Genomic DNA, 26,167 nt, shown 5'->3' on the forward strand with positions numbered 1-26,167 from the left:
TAATGTCTCGATTTGCTGAAGGAACTTATTTCAAAGTATTTTGACTTCATGCACTAAAACAGTGCTGCTTGTTCTCGTGTGTGTGCTTGTGTGTGTGTGTGTGTGTGTGTGTGTGTGTGTGTGTGTGTGTGTGTGTGTGACCATGTCCTCTGTCTAAATGTGTAATAATAATTCGTTGTTCTGCGTGTGTTAGACTAATCTCTTACCCTTGAACTACTGTCTACCTGCACGGCAATAAATCACCCTGTGTGTAAGAGGGATAGAGAGAGAGTGTGTGTGTGTGTGTGACTGTAATAAATCACTTTCCATGAGTTTCCTCCAGTGCTGGGCTGCAGTACACTGATTATTGAGAGAGAGAGAGAGAGAGAGCGAGCAAGAGAGAGAGAGAGAGAAGGGGGAGGATAAGAGAGGAGGAAGGGGAGGGAAGATAAAGCTGTGTTTGGACTTACTCACCTCAGAAGTCCTCATTAACACATCTGCAGACCAACACACACACACACACACACACACACTCACACACTCACACACACACACACACACACACTCACACACACACACACACTCACACACTCACAGTGGCTGGATGTAACAGCTGGACACTCTCACCTTGGCAGCGTTCACGTCTTCCACCAGGGACTCTAACCCTTGACCCCCGGCGATCCACTTAGCTCCCCCGTACCATCCACTAATTATTTCTCTTGTCGGGTTAATACCCAACATGCATCTGTTCACATGTGTAATCTGTGCTATAGGTGTGTGTCACATATAATTACAGTTATCTCTGTTTTATTTCCAGCAGCTGATACGGTGAATAAAGACAGTTCATGAAGCTGATTAAAACCATTTAATACGATTAAAGCAGGATGGTGCTTCAGATATGACGTGTGTCAAAGTTTCCAGCCTTTGCGCAGATAGCGGTTATGTTGCGCTCCCCATGTCCAGAGGCTATGGTCCTCATGGCAGCAGCAATGGGTTCGAATCCGACCTTGGCCCTTTGCTGCATGTCATCCCCCGCTCTCTCCTCCCAACACTTCCTGTCTCTCTTCTGCTTTCCTATCCACTTAAGGCAAGGATGAAAAAAAATAACTTAAAAAAAAAGATTTTATGCTGCTGATTGAGTAGGTTGGTTATATTTCTGTGTCATCCAAAAACATTGTACATAAGGACTGAGTGTTGTTTGGTAACCCTTTAAATTAAGGTCACAATATTCAGCACTACAGCTGCTTATTAGCATGCTAATTAGTAGCATACAGGCTGCTTATTGGTCATTATTAATTGCTTTTTAGTACCTTATTCTACATGACTATAGTCTGTAGCTAACAGGCCATTAACTAAGAGTTTGTCCTCAACACCCTCCTAATTTATGTGTATTGATAGTAAGTTTGGAAGTTGTTGAACATGAATTATGATCTTAATATGATTTGCTTACTTCTACCTTATAAGAGCCATAGTAAGCATGCTGCCTTGTAGCCTTTGAGAAATCTAGGAATAACCCCAAAAAAGTCATTTCCAATCTCCATTTTCTGAAATGTTAAGTTATGATAAATTATTGTTGCATTGATCCAAGAAACCAACTTATGTCTCCCCCCAAACTGCCAAAGAAGGAGACAATTTATGAATGCTTCAAAACAGATCAGATATCTGCTATTCCACTTACTTTGAATCCCTGCAGCAGCATTCAATACGAGGGAGACACATGCATCATGGAGTTGTTAGTGATTAAAATGTCAGATATCTGCACATATTTTAAACTTGTTGACAACAGATCTGAATGCTCTTCCAGCTGAACCTCCCTAGATTTTAATTCCAACTTCATAACTCATAAATGCATGCAGAGAAAATGTGAAGTGCGTCGAGTCTGGTGTGTTTGTGCTCTGTTAGAGTCCCAAAAGTCATATGTGTCCTTCCTCTTGGAATAATCTCTTCATTACATTTACATAACACAGCGAACAGTGGGTGATTATAAACAGGAGAGAGAGAGAGGAAATGTGAGCACCGTCCATATTCAGCTCCATAATAAGCACAGACCGGATGACATGTGTCGCATGTCAGCGTCATTCAGGCAGCACGCCGCTCCAATCAGGATAATTATGAGTTAGTGAAATATAGACGATTATTACAAACGCTGATCCGCACAGCGCCATCTGTTCTGCTCCGCTGCACACACACACACACACACACACACACACACACACACAAAGGAAAAAATACACACTGATCCTACAACCACAGGATGCCTTATAGAAACTCATTGCTAAAATCTATACTTAGAAAATGGACACACACACACATATACACACACATACGCAAATATACACACACTACGCAGCAGGAAGATGGGAAAGATGTTGAAATATGTTAAACACACACACAAACATTACGAGATTAATTCTTTCATAGACAGATGAGAGACGGCTTTTATTCGCTCCGTCAACACACACACTTCACACTACGTTAAAATATGCTAGCGCACACTCTTATTCCTGAAGCCGCATTTGGATTATTGCTCTTCACTGAGACATGTATACAGTAGGTATTGTCTTCTAAGAAACTACAAATCCTCCAGGGTCCATTAGTGTTTTCCAGGACTATGAATGGACACTGAGGAAGAAAGTTTGATTGATTGTAAGTGAAAGGACATAGAAATGCATTTAGGACTCATTTTGTTCTTTTTTTTTGAGAGTTTCAGTTGATAACTGCCCGGACATAAAGCATTTGATGTTTGTGTTATCATTCAGATATCTGGCATCAATAACCATGATGAATTAGATCATGTTAAATAGACACGCTCGTTATCAGCTTGATAAATCAACACGGATTCTATGAGCACTTAAAAAGGGGCGGGGTTAACTTTGTTTAACCTATCACGAACATGAGTCTGTCCTATTTTACAAACTCAGAGCAAAGTATGGTTTAAAAAATGAACACATAATCCAGACTAAAACCAACATGACAAACGCAGGAAGAACAAGCGACAGAATAAAACATTGCAGAGTTTGAATGCATGGTGCTAGCACCACCCTCCTGTCACACCCCTTTTCCTCTGATGGAGGATCAGGGGGGATTACACTTTACCCCACCATTCTGCCATTCCTCTGTGCCATACACATTGCAGGCGAGGCATGACTGAGGCGTTAATATCAAGACTTTAACTGGCAATATATAAACGCCACTAGCCCAAGTAGCCAGCTTTACAAGCCCAGGCCCGGCCTGCCAAGGTGCAAGACACAAAATGAACTGACTCCACACCTCTCTACCCAAAGGTACCCTGGATAGGGAGAAAGACAAGGCAGCATGAGGAGCACTGACACGGTCAGGGGTCAGGGGTTGTCAAATAGAGCACACTGTATAATGAGGAAACTGCTCAGCCCTGGGGTTTGATTCCCGCCCTCGACCATTTGCTGACATGTCTACCCAACTGTCTGTTGCTCTTATTTCCTGTCTCTATTCGCCTGTTCTGTCCAAAAAAAGTCAAAGGCCAAACAGAGATCTGAGAAATAAAGACTGCGTAAATAAAAACATGAAGGAGAAAGGTCAACCACAACTCCCATGAGGCATTCTGGTATGAAACAACCTCTAACAGGAGGAAAGGAAAGTTTACATTTTGCAGAAACCTGAAGAGAAACATTAAGCAGTTAAAATCTGTGCACGTCATCTATTTCATGGTTTCTGTGTTTCTGCCCTGCAGCTTTGATTCAGGCTTCTTTATCATTTCAAGAAAACATAGTTTAAATAATACAACTGTCTGTGTGGACATTTAGAAGGTCATGCAAATGAGTCCCTCACTCTCCTCTCAGATGCCAGACAGTAACCAGGTGGTTGCTCTCTCTCTCTCTCTCTCTCTCTCTCTCTCTCTCGCTCTAATTCTCTCTCTCCCTTTTTCTCAAACGGAAAAAAACATCCTGAGCTCGCCCTGCAGGCGGCTCCGATTAAACACTTTTAGCCCTGGAGGCTCCAAAACATTCACCGCATTTTGTTTACAGCTTTGTCAATATTGTTCCAGCTCTGTGTTAATAAAGCTTTCTGCATACACAGTAGCTTTTTATATTCCGCACCCACCAGCGCTGGTGTGACAGGAGAGGTAGAGCAGGACCAGAGGGGAAGCTGGGAGTTCTTGTTAGGTCAGCACACGACACACACACACACACACACACACACACACACTGATGCAGAAAGAGAGAGGGAGACTCCACTTGGAGGTCACTGTCAGCCTGCAGGCGAACTCAAAGCAGTCACTTAGACACACAGGGGGAGTGTCTGTGTCTGCGTGTGTGTGTGTGTGTGTGTGTGTGACCTGGTTTGTCAATGAAGCAGTGTTTTCAGCAGACGCCATTGTGTGACAGCGACTGCTCCTTTTTGTAGCAGGTATCACACACACACGCACCGACACACTAAAGCAGAGTGGCTGGCTGACTGTGCACAGATATTCAAACACACACACACACACAGACACATATTTTCCTCCTCTGTGTATGAAGCAGCCTCTCTGCTGCCTCAGGCACAGTTGGTTTCTCACACTCCTCATGTTATTGGATGCAGGCCCGATCTGTAGTAATTGACAGATAATTTAAGTGGATGCAGCACATTAAGGGAATGAGACACACTTACACACACAGACAGTCCGAAAATATGAAACACAGATGTGTGAGAGCAGGGTTTTGCAGTTTTTCTGTGTTATTCTTTAGATGATGATAGTTGAGGTACAGGGAATATTTTAATGCCGCACGTCAATGGAAGACACAACTTCCCTTTGCAGATGCAAATCATACAACACACATCATGCACATTTTTTTTTTTTTTTTTTTTTTTTTTGCATCTTTGCAGTTACAGTTTTTGAATGCTTGTTAGTGCTGAGATTCTCCTGACTCCCTGAGATTGATCCAGAAATATTTGATCAAAACTCCACGAACAAAGTGAGAAATTTTAAAACGTAGCTTATCATCTTGGGATTAGACCTGACAATGCCATGACTTTTATTGAATTTTTACAATTCTACCTCGTATTCTACTTATATGTGCACCTTTTTGACCCATTCAGGGGTTTAAAATCACTGCCAAAGAACCGTTGAAGCAAAAATCTGTGAATGTTTACTTTTCCTCTGACTAAAAAAATGTGTTTCTTAGGAAATAAGAGTCACAGTCTGTGCATTAACTATATTTACAGACAAGAATTGGAATTGTATGGACGAATAAAGATAGACAAAGAGCAGCAGGAGACATGACGACAAACCACCCGATCATGAAATCCTGTTTTCTTGCATGAAGGCAAAGAAAAGCTCTGAGATTAAAATCTATTAATGTGATGTGAATTGGTTTGATTTGCATCTCAGCAGAAAATTCTGAAACATAACCTCCCCTGGGTTTTTGAGGGGTGCCCGGGGCGTTGCGGACACCACAGGGGCCTGGCTTCAGTCCCAGCCTGCAGCTCTTCTGACTCACTCTGGTTCATTTTAAGACCAAACCCTGGACTGCTTCAGGGCCTTCAAGAAGAGCCGACCGCTCTGTGAACATGATGGATGTTTGTGATTGTAGGACTTACTCATACTATGACTCATTCTGGTCTGTTTTAACTGTAACTGATAGCTTCTCCTCTCCTGTGCTGTACAGCTATGTAAGAACTCAGAAGGCAGCTCTAGCAGAGTCCCACGATTTGATTTCCAAAGGTCTTTTCAGACCAAAAGCAATTAGAAGTTTTCACAAAATGCAATGAATAGAAAGTCAAAGGCAAGAAGTGAGTATGCAACAGGCGACAGAATCTTAGACGGTTGACTCATATGATGCATATTTCTTAGATTAGTGTGAATTCAAAAGATGGGATTCATCATCAGAAATGATTGATCCTGGGAGCCCAGATAGCCTTGCGATTATGTCGCATGCCCCATGTACAGAGGCTGTAGTCCTCTCAGCGGTAGTGGGTTTGAATCCATCCTCGGCCCTTTGCTGCATGTCATCCCTCACTCTCACCTACCAACATTTCTGTCTCTCTCTTTAGCTGTCCTATCCAATAAAGGCAAAAAGGAAGAAAATAAAGAAAGGTTTTCCCATCCAATTTTAAATGTTATTTTTCTTCTCCTCTACCTGACAGACCTGACAAAGTTTGCATTTAGCTTGTTTTTTTAAATTGATAGAGCCTCTGTTTAACTTACTATTTACAGTTAAACTGAGACTCCTCTGGGAGACGAAAAGAACAGAGAAATGACTTTACCAACATATCTAGAGGGATGAATATTCTCCTCTCTGTTGATCTGAACGCAGCTAAATGAACCTGCACCCAAAGGCCCACGAGTAACGCAGGGCAAAGATTTCTGTGTTCTAGTCTGACCTTAAAGGCTTTGACTCTTACAGCGGAAGGTTCCCAAGTAGTTTTGACTCCTTCTATAGTCGTTTGATTTTAGTCTTTTGAATGGTAAGTTTGGATCTAACACGAGACAAACTCATCGAGGCAGCTGTGACCAGCATGTCCTGTTTTCTGCACAGAAGTTCAAATGCATATTTTAGTATGACGTGTGGTGTCAAATCTCTAATAAAAACATCTGTCTCTGGATACTTTCTCTTTTTTCAATCACAGCCTAAACCTAAACATGCAATTTCCGCGGACTTAATTTCCACCCCCTCCAAAATTTCGATCCCCAGTATAGTCATGTATACCTTTGTTTCATGTCGCTTCATTAAAGAAAAATAGAGTGTACGGGGGAGATGCACCTCTGTTGATGTTGATTTCACCTTCTCCCAGTGTCACGTAGATGCCTCGCTCTGTGACATCAGGAGACATGTTTGGCTGTCTGCGGTGCGCTCTCTAAGGTTTCACACACTCTGTGAGGGTGTTGAAACACAGCGTCATGTATTGCTCTCTGTTGTGGTGTCCCCTAAGGAGAGCTCTAGTTTATATCACACACACACATGCACAAATCAGTCCTCTGAAGGACACATTAGCAGCAAAAAAGTGATGTCAGGGGACAGTGCTGTGTGTGTGTGTGTGTGTGTGTAGTTGATTACACACCTGAGTGCGTCATGGAAATGTTGTGATTGCTCTGTATTTCCTCTCCTTTGTTACACCTGTTATGCAAAACATCCCGGCACGGCTGAGTTTCCAGACCCCATGAATATCAGACGGCTCCCTTTGTTTAGTCCTCCTGGCGCTAACCCCCCCCCCCCCCCCCAACATGATGTCTTAACATCATTGCTCGTCCCAGCTGGTCAGCGTTAAACCAATCAGAGCAGGGCAGCAATCAAAACAAACTTAAAATCAAATCAGAGCGGACGATAAAAGTGTCAGAGCGGTGGTTTGGGTTTATGCGGCGGTTTCTCCTCACAATCTGTTTCTCCTCCACACTCGTTCACATGCCAGGATTTCTTTTCTCAGTTAGCATGACTCGATGGTTTTAGCATGTGCCTCTGCTCCAACAGAGCTGTAACTTTCCCCCGGGGGACTGAGTGGCTTTACATGAGCTTACAGTCCACGAGAACAAAAGGCCGACATGATCTCACAGAGTCATAAAAGAGACGGACAGAGATAATGAACGAGAGGGAGAGAGAACGAGGACCAACTGTAGTCCACTTCAAGTTTCTTGTTCCTTTTCTCCCGCGTCCCTCATTTATCCGCTTCCAAGGGGAGCTAAATTAACCATGTGAACTCTGCAAAAGTAATAAGAGTCTTCCAAGGCTTAAAATTAGCTTATTATGATGTCAACCCTTGGAGTGTTTTCAAACTGTTCAGAGCCCTTAAATTTGTACGACCTACATACAGTATGTATGCTTAGATGTTGAGCGAGTCCATCAATCCCAGTAATTGAAATAAGTATTGAAATTGCGTCACACTTACAAATCACAAATCCCAGAGCTGTGGTTCCGTCAGATTTGGCCCTCACTTTTCAATCTGGTGTGGAAACCAGCGCAGATCTGTGTGCAGAAATCATCGTACGACAGGCTCCCCGTGGTACCTCTGAAACGTTTGTATCTGACCAATCGCAGCGTACGATTGACCGGGCGTTGATTAACTATTGCGGCTGACAACAATCATCATTTAAATACCACACCCCTATATGTTCACTGCTCAGCTTTCCTCACCCCCAGAGTTTACGACATGGAGCTGGGTTATATGGCACAGAAGAGAAACTGCTTCGACCTGGAGAGAGACACCAAATCAAGAGAAGTAGAGAGGAATGAAATGTGTTGTTTGTCTGTCCGAGACGGGATTTTAGGGTGTTCTCCGCTCACGTCCAGATTGATAAGTGCCGAAGTTTGTGTGAAAATGACCGTACACCCAGTGTTCTGTTGTACATATGTTTGATAAGTGAGAGCCACTGACACTTCAGGTGTTACTGCTGACTGTGATGGGTTGCTATGAGGTGTCGTCTTTGCAGCTCAACATTTGTAGCCTGGAAACTGTGATGAATTATTAATTTTCAATCAGCTTAACAATTTGAAACACTTCTGGCTTAACATAAATATGTTTGCCTTTCTTTTTTTTTTTTTTACAGAATTATAATTTTGTTTTACAAATTGAAAGAAGTACTGGACATTTTTTCCCACGTCCCTCAGGAGTTCTTCTGAGTCTCTAGCACTATCACTGGTTACTGCATGGAACTCTCCCTGAATCACAATAATGTGTTTCACAACCATCCGACGGTCTGTCGAGACAACATGCAGCAGAAGGTGTGCAAACGCTATAGAGACGGGCATTTACATCTGGAGATTGTCTGTCGTCTGATTGCAGCCTCAAAGACATAATCTGCACCTCATTTTCTGTCACCACAACAACAGAAATGTTGTGATGACAGAAGACGCTGGAAAACAAATCACACCGTCAGAATGCTAACAGCTACTGTAGCTGCTGGGTGAGCATGTAAGAGTAGCTCTGGCACTTTTGAGTTTTTGTTGATAAAAACACAGAGGGATCATCGTCAGTGTATTCCATTAAACTACTACAAAAAGATAAATTATTAGATGATTATGAACGAGCCATTTAGCAAACGATTCAATATATATATATATATAGAGAGAGAGAGAGAGATAATTAGGACTTCTTTTGACCCACACTGCTGGTAATCAGTAAAGCCCTTAAGTTTTGCACACTTTGATAGTTCTTTAACGCATCCTGATTATGCATATTGTCTTCCTCTTTTGTCCTCAAATTGCTCAGGGAAAGTTTAAAAAGCAATTAGTGTCAAGATGGAGTTCTGTTAACTTCAGATGATTTACATTAAAAATGCAAATTTAGCCGTTATTGATATGTCAGGGAAACTTGACTAAACAAAGTAGAACACACCTACTGTGCTGCACAGGTGGGGGCGAGCAAGTTGACGAAAACAGGAGGAGAGAGAGGCTAAGAAAATGGTGAGAGTACAGAGAGAGATACCTGTGTGTGTGTGTGTGTGTGTGTGTGTGTGTGTGTCTGCCAAAACCAAGCCAAGCAGGGATGAAGAATGAGGAGGCACTGAAGGAGCCAGGTGTTCACAACACACACACACACACACACACACACACACACACACACACACACACACACACACACACACACACACTCTCTCCGCACAGCAGCTGGGTGAGATCTAAGGTTGCACTCGTGTTGCGTGACAAGGCTGCCGGGTTAAAGAGCTCTGCAGATTTTTCCGTTGAGACAACACAAACCAGTCGTCGCTAAAGTACACGAACACAAGTTGCCTCTGGAGTCACCGTCTGACTCCAAACATGTCGCGTTTCTATCTGACGAGCTTCTCCAGCACAGCGCAACAGAAACAACAGAAACACTGCAGTAAAGATTGGATGAAAGACTTTAATCTAATAAACATTTACCAAATGGACGAGCCACAAAAGGGAAAGTTATTGATTAGAAATACTCCACGTAGCAGAATGGCCTGTTGCTCTGATTGCATTTGGAGAAGTTTGCTATCTTGTTTGTCACTTGAGAAAATATTGACTCCTCGTTTTGGCTTTGCCTTTTTTCCCCTAAATTAAACTAACTGTTCAGTACCGGCTGCAGCAATGAGACTATTTTTCAGTTAGAAACACTCCTCATAGATTTAAACAATTATCGCACAAATGGAAATACAGAAACACTTGGCTCTGATTGCTCCTCTCTTAAGATGCTCTCTGAACTAGCAAAGCAGCACGATACGCCAACACAGGAAGCACCACAGATTCATCTGAAGAAGAGAAAGTTGAGGCTGGGGGTGGCGGAGGAAAAACTGTCAGCCAGCTGAGGTGTGTGTACTACGGATCAGTGATGGAGGAATCATATCTGGATGGGTGGCCTCGTGCTGAGAACGGGCTGTGATTGGTGCATGAATGAGTTGTTCTGAGGCAGTTATAATATTAGAAATAACTGAGAAACAGACTTAAATGTGGTATCAGGTGTAAGAGAATATGTCAGTCAATAGATGTTTTAAATAAGGAAGGCGTGTTTTGTGGGCGGAGTCAAACTGGTGGCAGAAAGTTGACTGGCAGTAGAATGCACATCAGAAAGTTCTGGACCATCTGGACGTCTTCTCCACTTCTTCTTCTTGGTACATTTTGTCATCAGAAGACAGGTTGTCTTAGTGACAAGCTAATTGTTTGCAATGGGCTGAGGTGTCCTGACCCGTACTCACTGTCCGCTCAGTGGGTCAGCGAGCCAACGAAACGGACAAAGTTACAGTTTAAGGTGGGCGGACATCTTCATATACCTTGAGGAGAAACCCAGCATCTGTACTGAAGAAAAACTTAACACATTTCTTAGCTCATACAGTTTAGTACTTTGTGGTCATGTCCAGAATGTTTAACACTAAGATTTATCTCAGATGTCTTTTTGTGTTTTAAGGACTTCACTTAATTTTATGTAAGTTCAAAGGACTAACATCTTCCTCAGAGTCAAACAGCATAGGTACAGATTTTAAAAAAGTGCTGTCACAGTTCCGGTTAGCTCCATGCTTACCTCCCGCTTTCATTAAGCAACGAGTGATGACTCGCTGAGAGTAGGAGTGTATATAACTTTGTCAAATCTTTAGCTGCACTGTTTGATTCTGAGGAAGACGTTAGTCCTTTGCATCTATACATTCTCTTCTACTTTGACAGTGATCTTCCTATCTTTACACCTGAGCTGTAGTATCACATTGAGACCTACAGTTCATACAAATAGTGACACTTAAATGCCCAGAATTAGAGCCTAATTTCCTCTTTGATAAAACTAAACAGCAAGATGCAAAGCGTGCACAAACTTCCAGTTTACCTCCTTCGTGCACGTCTTTCACTTCTTTCTTTTCAAGTAGATAATAAATCATTGATAAGAAACGTCCTGTATGTAACCTTTCTGCTCTCCTCTGTACACGTTCTCATCTTTATTTTCCATCTGTTCTCTTTCTGCCCTCCGTCTTTATCATCTATCATCTCCTGGCACCTGCTCTGCTCGCCCCTCTCCAGCTCCTCGCTTTCTCTTTTCTCTCTATTGTGCACCTCCTCGCCTCCTCTCTGTACGCTGCTCTCCTGCCTGTGACCCGATCACAGCGTGCAGTCTTGAAGGATGTCTCAATTCCTGAAATCCATCTGGAGGAGAGAGGGGAGAGGAGGTGTGCAGGAGAGGTGAATGCTTTGCAGAAATCCTTGGTTACAAAAAAGACTAAGGCTTGAAACACAGCTGGAATATACAACCAAATATCAAATAAAAATGTATGACTTCCTTAAACATACAGCATCTGATGTTTTCACCTGACACAGACCTGAAATATTAACAACAATGAACAGATGATGCAGTTGTGTCTTTTTATCACTCTAAAAGACGCCGATGCCACACAAAAAAATGCCAAACCTACCACATCATTATCACTATCAGAAAGGTAACTACACAATCCATGAACTGCACCTTTAATATTTGAAAGATGTCAGGGCGTTGGCGTGTTTTCCTCCTTCTGAGGTTACGGAGTCGCTTGAAATCATTTTCTGATGATAATTTGTGCCTTAGTTTTCTATTGTTTCATCCTCATAACACTAAATTATTGATCCTTTTTTGTTGTTACAAAACAGCTCCACCAAAGCGTGTCCGAAGTCGACCATGACCGTTACTGAATTAACAGGATAATTATCTCAGGATAAGGAGCAACTTAGGAAGATTTTAGAGTCGGGTGGTCTGAAATGTTCTGGAAATGTATCAGGAGTGCATGTGTGAAAGCAGCTTCATTTTTAATAGAAGCTGCTGCATGTTTACCAAGTGCTTCATTTTCCGGGCACAAAACTGGTACCTCAGTCTCGCTTCGTTATGTTACCTGACTCTATATCTCCCCATGTGTCAAACCCAAACCGACATTAAACTATGTGAAACTTTACACACTGGGAGTATTTAGTTGGTCTGAATGAGAGCTTCTGGTGGGATTTTGAGGAACTGGTATCTCGTTAATAAAAAGAAAAACAGAGCAGATTTTTTCTTTTACTCTTAATTCTGAGATAACAATCTCGTTGATTTAGAGAAACAGAGCACATTTTTATTTTCACATGTAAATGAAGTACGCTTCTATACATTTGTATAGGTTTACATACAGTAACTTCTTGATTAGGTTAAGTTATATTAATAATGGTGTGAGGCGCCTCATTTTCTAACCCATCCGCCTCCTCCGAATGACAACCTAATGGTCTTTTTCACTCTTTCTGCCACATCACCTGTACTCCCACTTGATGTTTGAGTGGCATCCAATATTTTAACACAACATAAAAGTCCTGAGCGTCTCATGCAGATCTTGATTACAAACAACCACAGTGTGTTGCATTTTCTCAGAGTAAGTCTGAACAGTGAATGAGAGCAGCTTTGAGGAGGTGGGAGGTACAAAGACGAGAGGAGAGGAGGCGAGGAAAGGAAAGGAATCATGGACGTACAAACTGAAAAATGTCAAGAGGCTCTTCTCGTCTTCATCCTCCCTCCCTCAGGCTGAATCTGAAGTGGAGTAGAGCGGGGGGGGGGAGTACTTTCATGTGTTATTCTGCATGCAGCGAACTCCAGAGTGAAAACAGAACTCTGCAGGTTTCATTTGGCGTTAGGGACGTTAGGGGTTATAAAAATGCTGATCAACACTTTTATTCCGAATGATTAATTTCTAAGAATTATATTCATATGCTGATCTTGTCCTTGCTTTCTTCGAACACCATCATGCTTTCATCTCATGAGCAAATCAGGAGCAGAGAGCCTGCTAGACTTGTCATTCCCGGAGTCTTGGTGGCTTCACTTCACACACTCGAACACATCCAAGTCTCTGAAGCGCAAGTTGTTCTGCCAGTGGCTCCCCCGGGACGAGAAAGCAGCATAACTCTGCTCTCTCAGGCACTTTGGGGAGAAGCCAGGAGGCACCTCGCCATTTGACAGACTGAGCATTTCATCGAGAGTTATTTTTACTCCATTGATCAGAGCCTGAAAAGAATATTGTCTTGAGCCAGAACAACAAGCTGCGATGCAATCATAGCCGAGCTTTAAACCGCGTCCCTGCGGAGCACACTGGGCAGCTGTGTCCGACCTTTTGACAGTCATAATATCTGCCTATGACCCAGTTTCTACCACACACACATAAACAGAGAGAGAGAGAGAGAGAGAGAGAGAGAGACACCTGCAATGTTTGAGGAGATACAGTAGGTAGGTTTGGTATTCTCGAGAGGCCATAAAGTGATATTTCAGTCTCTCCCTCTCTCCTTGTAATCCCTGGTACAATGTGTTCTACCACAGCGTCTTTGATATGGAGATCGACTGAGAGAAGGCAGAAACAGAATGTCACACACTGATTTTTTTTCCCCCCGAAACTCTTCCAAACAGTGCAGGTGGGAGTCGGAGGACGAAAAGCAGCCCCAAACTCTTGAGACATTTTATGAGGAGGCAATGCTCTTTGTTGTAGGACAGAAAAGATGTGCAGAGAAGTGGAGACTGAAATGTTGCCCGGAATGTTAATCACAGGCTAATGCTATGTTCAGTATGATGGAAATCTTCTACACATGATAACCCTGTGCAATGACACTTTGACCTGCAATAAATCAACACATATTAAATGGTTAATGTGAGCTGTAATTACAGGAAATGTCTTATAGTCTGTTTTTTTAGGCAGCATTTTCTTTTTTCATTTGAATCCAAAATAAATCCAGAGTTGTGCCTTCTTTGAAAAGGTCTTTGTCATCCACATTTATTTGACTTTTCTCGTCGTCCTCGGCCGCCAAATCAACAACAACTAATCTGAGTATCTATCCCTTCTTCTGATTAGCTTATCGTGTGTACGTATGACCAGGTCTCCATCTGATTGGTCAAATGATTGGAATCTGGATGGCACTTCTAAATAAAATTGTTTTTATATTAATTGCACTAAAGGCACAATCTTTTTGACACATTATCCAGTTGGATGACATTGTAATTGTGACGTATTAGTCCTCACTAGCAGTAATGTTTGGCTTCTAATGAAGGTGGATCTCTGTGGGGTTATTTATAAAGTGAAGCATGTAGCGGTTGAACAGTAGATACTTTCCCTGTTGACAAAATTGGCCCATTGACAAATAATGTAAGGTACACTGATGTCAGTTGGCGACATAAATCTGCTGTCTTGCGTCATTTTAATGATGACACTGCTGCAGAGAACAGTTTTTTTTTGTTATTGGGCAGAAGAATTCACCTGTTGTACCACCTCTGACTAGTTTTCATGGTCAAACGTGACCATGCATGTGGTGCATGTGTGAACAAGCAACTCAGGAAGATTTTAGAGTCGGGTGGTCTGAAATGTTCTGGAAATGTATCAGGGGTGCATGTGTGAAAACAGCTTCATTTTTAATGGAAGCTGCTGCATGTTTACATATTCACAGGTGTGAGTGTAATATTTGATATTTGAATAAGAAATGAAATGTACTCCTGTAATATGAGATCATGTATTACTTATTGTTTGCCCCAGGTATTCATTTCTGTCAGATTAAAAAAAAGCCTCTCAGAGCAGCTTTTAATATTAAAAGAGCCGCAGGAAATCCAGCTTTTTGATCATGTAAATGAAACACAAAGCAGATTCAGACTTACCTGTGTGGAAACTGATTTAAATGTCTCAGGAGGATCAGTCCAGGTGACGCAGCTTTCTGCCGACAAACCGGTGCAGGCTGATCAATTCTGCACCTATTCTGAAATGAACGCAGTGGAGCGTATCTGCTGTTTAATATTGCCCACATGCAGCACTAATCCTGTGTTGTTCCTGTTTCCTATGCAGAAGCCAATGGCCTTTTTTTCTTCCATCCACAGCATCACTCTGGGGGAGGAAGTGGGGGTTGGGTTTTTAATAGAAAATGCCAACATGCATGTGATTTTCTATCTCAGTTGGAAGGAACAAGCCAAAAGGCATTCTAGTAAATAATCAAACACAGACTCCAGTCATGCTTCTTTTGGAGCTTTTTGCATCAAACTGCTGGACTTAAGTTCAACCCAAAACTGAAAAAACACCACATGCATGATTGGAGCAGGGTTGTCAGGGCAACAGAATTTTTAACTTTGATATAGTTCTAATAACATTACACGATGTCAGTTCTCGTTTAGATCCTACTACCACTGAGGCGGAGTCTGAGGCGGCCTACATTTGATCATTTCTTATTCTTTAATACTTAATAAAGCAGGCAAACTCCTGTGCACTGTCTAAATCACAGAAATATGTTGACAACTCTTCGATACCCAAAACGTTGCCGACATTTTTGTGTGCAATTCAGAGACTTTCTCTTGCAGCAGCTTTTGGTTAAAAATATAACTGAAGCTCTGAATTTGTTTTTTTTTCAGTACTTTTCAATACTATGAATCATTTAAATATCTGCGACTGTATCTTCTGAAAAGGTGGTATGAAAAAATGGTTTCCAGAGGTATCAAACATTTTGATATCCTCATGATGGGGAAGTAAAAAAGTGTGCGTGTGTGTTTAAAAATGTCTTGAATGTGTGTTGAACTACGAAACCCTTAGCGGACATGCATCTTATTTTACTCTGTTTCCTCGACTTACTCGTCATTATCTCGGGATGAGCCTGCTTTATTTCCTTTGATAATGAGCTGTTTTGTTTTTCATATTCTCGAGATCTTGAGAATATGAATCGTTATCGTTTGAACAACAGCTCTGTTATCGCGAGATAATGAGATACTTCATTGGAGATCTTGAGAAAACTACAGACATTTATTTATTGTTATTTGGAAAAAGAAAATTAAAATAAACTGTATGGATGCATGTCTGCCCATGGGTACTGTATTGATCTCCTCATGCCTGAGTGTGTGTGTTGTTATTCACCAGGTGACTCATGTAGAGTCCAATAAAATATATTTTGTGTGTTTTGGAGCGAAGAGATAGAGTTCTGTGTTTCATTCCCAGCCCCAGCACCGCCAAACAAGATAGCAATTCTTTTCCTGCAAATGACCTAACATTGATTTTTGTATTTCAATTTCTCCCCACTTGCTTGCAAATGTGTGAGCTCAAGAGATTTCAGTGGAGACGTAACACATTTTTATCTGTAAAGCCAGCCTGCACAGAGAGCTTTTTAACGCAATGTGTTTCTCTCATTCCTTACTTCCACTTTTCAACGGCTAATTTCTTTCTTTTGTAGCTGCACATTTGTATGGAATGCAAGGCCGGTCAGAGTTATCTGTCTGGGCAAAACGCACACAAAGACTCCCATACACAAACACTGACACACATAGAGCAAGAGAGAGAGAGAGAGAGAGAGAGAGAGAGTGGCGGAGCCATTTAGCATTCTGGAGTCACTAAATGCCAAGGTTACCACATCGATACACAATTGATTTTTCCCACTCTGCCTGTGAGTCTGGTCTCGCAGACCCACAATAAATACCGCACACAGTTCAACAACTCAGACCAAGTTCTTCTTCATTCACAAATCAGCAGTAGTGAAGTTGAATTTCGGAATTTAATCAAGCGCCCGTCCTTGTGGAGTGTGAAGGGGAGCAGCTGGGAGGGATGAGTGTGTCAAAGTGTGCAGGACATGCAGAGGAGGAGAAACAGCAGAGACCTGAATCCACTGTGTTAGTGCTGGTTTATACAAGCAGCTTGGCGCATCAGCGGCCACTCTGTGACTAGAAGGCTGTCACAATGTTCGATGATTTCCATTCCACATGTTTTAAAACAAGTCAATCTCTGTTCATTTAAAGATTGGTAGTATCAGGAAGTATGACTTTTAGTCATATTTTTAACCAAAAGCAGCTGAGCATGCGAGTTAGAGTGAGAGCAGCAGTGGACTGTTCAAATTCACAGGTCTGCAAATACTAACGTTGAGAAGTTGGCGTCTCATAAAGATGCAAAAGTTAAATTTCTGTCTCTTACAAACAGACAAGAGGCAGAGGAGGAGAGACTGACTAAATTGCACAAATACTTCGACAACATGTTGACAGACAGTGTGCAGGTTTACCTGCAACATTTTGTTAATTCAAAACAAGAAAGTACCCACTAGTGGGTGGCTAGGACTTCTATTTTTGGTGTTTTGGTTTCCAAACAGGTACTGATATCATGAGACGTTCACAAGGATCGAATCATAATTTAAAATTCTGGTATTGTGACAACACTCACTAATACCAACAAAAGACATTATATATAGGTGGACATGGGCGCTGTGACGTCACTTATTGTTTTGTCATATAGACTTTGGAGTTTGGTATTTGGAAGTGGGGCTGGAGAGGAGTGATTTGTCAGCAAACGCCAGGTATCTAAGTTTGACAGTCTGTGCCCAAGGCTAATTCTTTAGCTGGATAATTAGTTTGTTAACCACAGTGTTTCAAAGAGAAGGAGATTAATTTGTCATGGTGGCAGACCCGTGCTGTTTATTTATCAGACTTTAAAAAGCTTGTCAGAAAAGAGAGCTTGTGGCAGGCTGCAGACTAGCCGCTGGTGAAGTAGAATGAGTGTTGAAAGATCAACTAAAAAGGGAAAACAAAGAAACTCATTCAACTCTGTGTTGTGTTGTAGTTTGTCAGCTTGAAGGCGTCGCCACTGAAATGAAACAGACATACCAACAACAATCCTGACGTGCATCCACAGTGCAACAAAGATAAATCAGTGTGTAACAAACACTGAACTAACAAGCCAGGTGAGCTTTTCACAGACACAAGTAGCTGCTAATTGTTGCTAACATGTAGTTAGTTACATTTAGTTAACAGCCGGTACAGTTGTCATGAAGAGAGAAAGGATCTATAGTGACCAAAACTCTCTTTGTACCAGGCTGTAAATATGTTTATTTCTGCTGTGAAGTTGGACATCTTAACATGGAGCTCTATGGGGATCGACTCACTGCAGGAGACAGCCTCCAGTGGACACTAGGGGAACAGCAGTTTTTTTTATTTCCCCGCTCAAATTTTCCTTCAGTCGTAACTTTTTGCAGCTTCATCCACATCACAACATCAGCAGACATCACCAGACTTCACCACTCAGTCATTTATTCCTCATTTCAGTTTTTATTTGCTGTGATTGTGACTTTTATTCATTCTTCACATTCATCATCCCTTTGTTTTCCTTTTTTTGGTTGTGTTCTTTTTTTTAGGTTCTCCAATGCCCTCCCCCTCCTGTCCATCATCTGTCATTGACCAATCACATCCGCAATCAGCCAATCCTCATGACAACCCGTTGTTAGGCGATGGGGCTGAGCCAGACTCAGAGGAAGAGGAGGAGGAGGAAGAGGAGCAGGAGGAGTATGCAGATCGATTGTACTTACCTGTAACTCATGGTAAAGGGACTTTCATTTCATTCAAAACTGTTTCTTCTTCTTATGTTTTCATCTAAACTGGAATTTGACCGATTTATTGTGATGATATTTATTTTTTTTTAGATAGAAAATGTGCTCTGTGAGTCATATTGGATATATTCTTGCTTTCAAATTTAAAATAATGAATGAAAATCTGCTCAGAATCCGACCTTTTTTAATCTTCATTCCTCAAAAAAGCAGGATTTGGTCATCTAATCGGTCAAATCCTGGTGGTTTGCATATTTCCTTTGGATATTTTTATCCCCCTGCGTTTGGATTTGTCTGTCATGTGTAGGACATCAGTGTGATTGGGGTTTATGTTGGAAAATCATATTTCTTCTGCACATCCTCCCCCCTCTTGGGAACTATTTTTATGTCCAAATCTGAGCATCCAGCTGCTGTGTGTTGCTCTTAATATTCAGATTTTGGCTCATGTTTCGTCATATTCCTTCAGGTATATCATACAGGTGGTCTGCAGTAAGCGATATGTTGTGAGCCAGACGTAATCTTGCAGGTCAAGTGAATTCCCCAGTACTACTTCATCCTCCCAGAGTCTCTCTCGGACTGTGATATGTATAGCATTCTGTGGTTTATTTCTCATGGTGAAATCACTCTCAACACTTGGCGAGCGTTGCAGTCTGGAGGCCTGAACTTGTGATGACTTCCAGCAGTTGTCCTCGATTGATCAGCCCTCCTCTGTGGGAGTCACACCGACCTTCTCCATCTCTGTCACGCTTTCTCCCGGCCGTTCTTAATCTCTCGTTTTCTCTCCAGCCCTCCCTTTCTTTCATGTCTGCCTCTCTGTCTTATCACACATTAAAAAAAAAACTCAACTTTATCTGCTCTTAGAGACGTCTGACAGATCTACACATGAAGAGAACAATTAGGGCTGAGAGTCCAGCTGAAGGTCAATAATCTATGAATTAAAAAGATGTTGTTGTGACTGCTTTCTGAGACACAGTTTGTGTCTCAGAGCGTGGGGCTGGAAAAACTTACGCAAGGCAGAATATTGTGAAAGTTATCAGAAATTGAAAACATCTGTTGAATGGACATATGTTGGCTGCAGTTAGGGGAACATTACAGCCACTTTTACTGTAAAGCTTTGATCGTAGTTCTGTGAGTCTACCTTCAATTGTTGGTTTCCTTTTCGCTCTTTTAATGTACTTAGCTTATGTTTGATTGACAAAGTGGTCCGTCAGACAAGGACTCCCTGAACTTATTTGTGATTTTTTAAAATACATTTGTTTTATTTAGATTAAAAAAAGATATATCTTTGATTGTATTGGGCGGGGGGGCTCAGTGATAGAGTCAGGCACCTCACAACCCGAAGGTTGGGGGTTCCAAGCTCCTGCAGCCTCATGTCTGATGTGTCCCTGGGAAAGACACCCAACCCCAAGTAGCTCCCACTGCTTTGACGGCAGCGTGTGAATATGTAAGAATGGGATTTGTTAATACTGATGAACGCTTTACATAGACGCCATCAGTGTGTGAATGTGTAGGCGTGACCTGCGGTGTAAAAGTGCTTTGAGTAGTCAGACAACTTCAAAAGCGCCAAAAGTCCATTTACCATTTGTTTGTAAAGAGGTGAAAACTGTTTCCAGTTTTTAAGCCCTGCCATGGCTCCTTCAGCGCAGTCTTTCTCTGACCGGGTCTGTGGTGCTTGTGGTTTTTTATACATGTTTGGCTTGTTTTTATCGGCGATGACTTGAACAACACACTCTCATATGAGAGACTGATGTGAAGTCGATCAGGGGGGAAAGGGAGTTGGGGCATGGAAAGAAGGCAGGGCTGGAGGGGAACTGTGAAATACTGAAGCTTTTGTAAATGTAGAGAAAGGGATTTTTCTTGTTTCCTGCAGTGAAAGTGTTGATCAGTGTCGGCGCTGAAATGTGGTCACAGTGTCAAAGTTAAGTCTCTTAAGAACGTTTCTAGTGGCTGTTTGGGTGCAAAGCTAACTGACGCTCCAATCATATTTGGAGAAACTGAAATCATTCGAACTTCAGAGTGAAAATAGTAAACATCAGTCTCTCTGCTTTGAATCTGCTGCTTGTTGTATGTCGGCCATGTTGGCTGCTTCACTTTCACCCATTCGACCCATTCCCCGTCGCTCACAGACATCACGTTCACTGGACGTTCTCTTCTCCACCAAACACTCTCAACCTCTGTTTGTCATCACAACGTCATAAGTCTTTTACCCACTCCTGTCCTCTGTCCCATGGCCTAATGGACACGCCAAGGAGTCTGATTTCTATCAGTTATTGTTCATCCATTTGATGCTGAAATCAGTCTGACTTGGGAAGTGGTACACAATACAACCTGATAAGAATAAAAAATCAATTCAAGCTAAAGTGACAAGCTTATTTAGGTACAGAAGTTACACATATTTAGAGTAAAACGTTTGCTAACATATCTAGCCTATATTTAAGTAAAGTACAGTCACCTAAAGAAATCTACAGTAAATAGGATTTTCTGCAGCCTGAGAGCCAACTAGCATGATTGTTTTTCCTGTGTGGGTGGAAATAACTCACCATACCAGAAGAGTGCTCGACATGCTGGAAAGCTGCAGAGAAACGCCAACTCGTGCCAAAGGTTCAGGACAAACTAGAGCCAAAGATGCTAACACCTGGCTTGACTATAATGGCTGACCATCAGCCAGGTGTGTCAGGGTCCTACAACTCATGAGTAGCCAGTTAAAGCCAGCAAAGGTTGCTCAGCTCTCTCAGTGCAAGTTAAAAGCCTGGCTGGCAGCAGTAAATGTGTTCAATAGTCGAGTCTGGAGGACATGAAAGCATGAGTGACCTTTTCTTAACCGACAGAGGAAGGAAACGATCAGTTTTTTGGTCGAATGTCTCAGATTGGCTGCAGCACTTTAGTCTCCTGACATTTAAAGGTGAAAAATACAACCCGGGTTCAAGGCGTATATTTAATATCAATACTATGGAGAAGTTAAAAGTCAAATTATTTAAATCAATTTAAATTATTTTTCTGGGCCAAAAGTCCCTGAATAAAAAATGTATTGAAGATGGACTTCAGTGGTTTTAAAGGCCCATGTCCACTTACTTACAGAGTTTTTGTCCTTAAAGTGTGAGCACTTCTTACTGTCACGGTTCCGTTGTTAGGTTGAACCTGCACAGCTGCTTTTCTTGTTAGTGACTGTTACGTCTGTTTCAAATCCCTCTGTATGTTTAAAAATGCTTTTATTCAAGGACATTTTACAAAGAAATCGTAAAACATCAGAATGTATTCGTGTCCTGGCATCAGCAGCAGCCTGGAAATTGTACTATCGAAAGAAAAATCCTGGGTGCATGAGATAACCTGATGGTTGTTGACAAACATAATATCAGAAGTCCCTCTCAGTCTTGATTTTGATTGGTCGCTGAGGGACCCAAAAGTTGCATTTTTCTCAGCTAAGAGCACTGAGAGCACAGCGACGAGAAACAGCCGATAAGAGCTTTTTTTTTTGCACATAGACGGAAAACGCTCAACTGCATTGGTTCTGTGTTGAAAATAGACCGGCTCACTGGACACAGGGCGTATTCTTATTAAGGCAGCTTTTCTAGCAGAGTAACTCTAAAACAGTGCAGCATGCAGACAACATTTGTATTTTGCGTTTGTACAGTGGACGCACCATAATGTTAGGTTTTTGTGCCCGGTCCAATTAAAGAGCTTATTTGACAGGATTTCAGCCTATTCAGCATCCACTCTGACTGCCATCATCTCTGATCATATATAGCTCTCCACATGGCAAATATTAGGCTGCAAGTGGAGGATGAAACCAAAGTCTGGCTGTTTGAGCCACTGGGGCCGGTTCAGATCTGATCCAGGACCTGCTCGCCTGCGGAGGTTTACTCGCACCAGATGCAGAGTTGCATTTCCTGGCTGGAGACCCGGGCTCAGTCTTCTTATAGAGAGGAGTTTGATAGGAAACAGACTCTGATGATTTGAAGAGAGGAACTAAGACAACCACATTTAGAGTCAGACTATCGGGGGGGGGGCATGAAAGGGAGGAGAGAGGAGGGAGGAGATGTGGAAGCAAGGAGAGAGTGAGAAAAAGAGAGACAGCTGCACGGAGTGATGGGAGACAGGAGACAGACAGACGTCTCCTCGTATATACATCGCCATCTAAATGTAATCACAACCAGCTCTAAAGTGGCCTGAAGGTTGTGCGTGTGTGTGTGTGTGTTGGTGCAGATGTGTGTGGTCCTCCTCCCTGTAAGTAGTCCCAGCCCGACCAAACCCACCAATGTTCAGCCAAACATCTAAAATATCACTCTCACCACTTCCTGCACTTTAGCATTTTTTTTCTCCGCTCACTCATTTTGCTCTGAAGCCAAATATCAGACGTCTGTAGCTTAGATTGCCGTGCACAAAAAACAGGCATGCAGATGCAGAAAACGTGGTTGTTTACAGGAGGAAGGAGCTCAGCGGGGGGAAATAGGGAGAATGTGAGAACGGGGGAGAGAATCCAGGTTTTTCATTTTCCCCTTTTTTCCTTCTGAAAGAATATTTCTTTTGGCTGCTGGAAGCATCAGAGACGGTGTGAAAAAACACTTGTTCAGTCCAAAAAGGCATTTTGTGAAAGTCTGCCTCACTGCCCTTAATGGGAAATGGGTTTCAGGGAGCCTCATAAAAGCCAAAGATATTCTGTGACAGAAAAAATAATAAACACTGATGTGATGGTGATTCACATGCAACTGTTACCGCTGACAGGCGACAGTTTTACTGACTTCTATTGTGCTGGAACAACAAGACATTCTGTTTGACCCCATAGTTACATTCTTTTTGCATTCAGTGGAAAGTATTGTTGCCTTTCCTGTGTCTCGTCTGGTTTCTTGTGGTGTTTTCACACATGTGGAAACTTCTTCAATTCTCTCAAAATGTCCAGGGTGAGCTGCATGTGTGAACACAAAATAAACAAAATATTCACCCCGACTTCAAAGATTCTGCGTGAAGCTCGGGGTGAGCCGACTTGTGAACGCAGCAGGAAATATTCAGGAGACTTCATTGTGAAAGAGCAGGAGGGGTGATGACGTTCATATCACCCTGCTAGTGAAGCGTTGGAAATGCTGCTGAATAAACGTTAGGCTGATGATGAATCTTCATTGAGTGTCTCAACATTGAAAACAAAGGCGAGGAAAAAGGACAAGTCGTGTCTCTCCCTCGCCTTTAAGTGTATACAGACCTGTACAGCTTTGAGTATTGAAGACAGACCACAGCGTGTGTTAGCTTCTAACAGCATGAAGACAAACATGCCACTTGGAGACGACACATCAGAGTTAGTATTAAGAACATCTGCTTGACGCACTGAACGCTGTTATGCGTTTAAAAATGTGGATGTTGAGCATGCTGCATGAGGGGAAGTGGAGGCAGGGTGTGTGTTTGCTTTTCAACAGCGAAGAGACGAACTGAGATTTTGAGTTTAATTTCTTGTTTCGATTTGGTTGGAGGGTCTGTGGTTTTGGTTTTGTTTTTGTGTTGTGAACTGGGTTGGACTGAACTGTGGTCTTATGGGAAAACGGGAACATTTTTTGGTTGTATTTTTGTCTTATTTGTCCGACCTAATAAATACTGATGTGCTGAACTTTGAACCATACTTATTTAACACAGTTATTCCTTCAAGGCAGGTGGTGCTGAACTAACATTTCAGAAAAATTTAAAGTAAGTTGAGTCCACAATTATGGTAGAAACCAATTATCTAAAAACATCTGTTCTAGTGTTTGTTTTTCACTAACTAACAGCATCATATTTGGTGTTATAGAAGCAGAAGCTGGAACCACTTTAGCTTCTATTTGTGCACGTTATTACCATAAAGTTAAAATACATAAATGTTTTTCTCCAGCTGTTGGTGATATACCGAGGCTGCATAAAGTTTTAAATCGCCACCTTTATTTATCCACACACAAAAAGAAAACGGACGACAGGTGTTTTACATGAGAGGCCCCTCCAGGTGATAATCTCTACCTGTACTGATGCACCTTTAACGGGAGAGAGAGGAGCTGTTTTCACGAGTTCAGTACCACACAAATAAAGTCTGTGTGGAGCCTAATGCCTGAAAACAGACGGCTCTCAGAAGAGTGTGTGCTTCTTTCTGTCACACAGACACATGCACACACACACACCCGAGCACACGCACTTTCACAACTTTCTGTCTTTGTTTACAGTAGTGGGCTGAGCAGTGATGGGACACATGCTGTATTATATTATTCACACTGCTGCCTCAGGCTAACTCTTCCTCTCTCCTTCTCCTTGTCAGCAGCCGTGCGTGTGTGTGTGTGTGTGTGTGTGTGTGTGTGTGTGTGTCTCTGTGTGTGTGTGTGTTGGTGTGCGTGTGCGTGTGTGTGTGGGACATGGATTCACTCTGACAGATAAACTAGTAGATGCATCATAAATAAACTTAATAACTTATTGTTGAGGGTGGCAGATCATCACAGAGGCTCAGAGAGAACCTTTTTTGACGTGACTGAAAATCTGTATTTTTTTAGTGTCTATGAAACCGTATTATCTAATCACTGATGAGGGAAAAGATGGACAGTTAACCAAAATACTGATACGAGGCTCACCCTTGAACAAACAGGTAGAGTCGAGGTCCTATGTTACAACATGCAGGACATATTTTTCTTATTTACTGTAAATTCAGTTTTTTGCAGTGTAAAATAGGCTTTCATATTTAGCTTAATTTGTCAAGTATGTGCACACATATATTATCTTAAACTAGAAGACAATGGTGAAGTAAGGAGGAGTGCAAAAGATGCTGAAAAAAAATGCATGATTTTTTTTTCTGTTACTTTAGAAATAAGCAAAGATACCTGCATCACTGTTTGACAATTTGTGGTGCAGAGGTCAAAGGTTAAACTTGATTAAGATAGGTGCAGAATTATCCTCTCACCGCTTTAGACAAAGCAGCTCAGCTTCGAGTGTTTCAAACTTTATGTTACAAACTTCCCAAAAATAGAAAACAAATATAAAATCATTGACTATTACCAAGAAGGATCTTGTTTGTTTGAAAAGGCTTTACAAACAACTATTTGATCATTTTCTAGAAAAGAACAGAAGTAATAAGACCTTTTTTATTCATAAAAAATCTCCTTTAAAGATTAGTTAAAATTCACAGATGCACCATGTCACATTGATTCTCCGTTAAAGCAACGAAAAACAAACTTCAGCTGGTCTTTCTTCTGCCTGTTTTGGCTCCGTTAGTTGTTTAAACCCAGCAGTGGCTTTTTGTGTGAAGACAGGTGAACAAAGACGTTTTAATGACTCCTCACTCCACATCACAAACTGTTTCTATTTTTTCCCCCATGAGAGTGAAAAGACGCCAAAAAGCCCTCCACTGCCCAGCCTTTAGATGCCTCTGAGACGCCAGGGCTATCAGCGCCAGGCGGAAAAAGCAACAGAAAAAAGACGAGTTTCTTTGTAAACGGCGGATTGACGCCAAGGCTTATTGACAACGTCTATACTGGAAGCAGGGGGGGCGGGAG

The 26,167-nt window shown here is 42.0% G+C and overlaps 1 protein-coding gene and 1 long non-coding RNA gene across 6 annotated transcripts in view; both read left to right on the forward strand.

Annotated features, from left to right (window-relative positions):
* The window catches only part of tenm3 (teneurin transmembrane protein 3), a 318,509-nt gene that overhangs the window by 148,778 nt on the left and 143,564 nt on the right, over positions 1-26,167 (forward strand). For 2 of the 5 annotated variants that reach the window (XM_061052965.1, XM_061052968.1), the window contains one exon: positions 18,489-18,671. The exons of the other annotated variants lie outside the window; for them this stretch is intronic. In XM_061052965.1, the coding sequence (XP_060908948.1) occupies positions 18,489-18,671 (183 nt within the window). The remainder of the gene's footprint in view (positions 1-18,488; positions 18,672-26,167) is intronic. 5 annotated transcript variants of the gene reach the window in all.
* Positions 421-2,306, forward strand: LOC132986740 (uncharacterized). Its single transcript, XR_009675547.1, has 2 exons — positions 421-892; positions 1,123-2,306. It is a non-coding gene; the product is annotated as an uncharacterized LOC132986740 (long non-coding RNA).

Source organism: Labrus mixtus, chromosome 2 (assembly GCF_963584025.1).
Source record: "Labrus mixtus chromosome 2, fLabMix1.1, whole genome shotgun sequence".
NCBI lineage: Eukaryota > Metazoa > Chordata > Actinopteri > Labriformes > Labridae > Labrus > Labrus mixtus.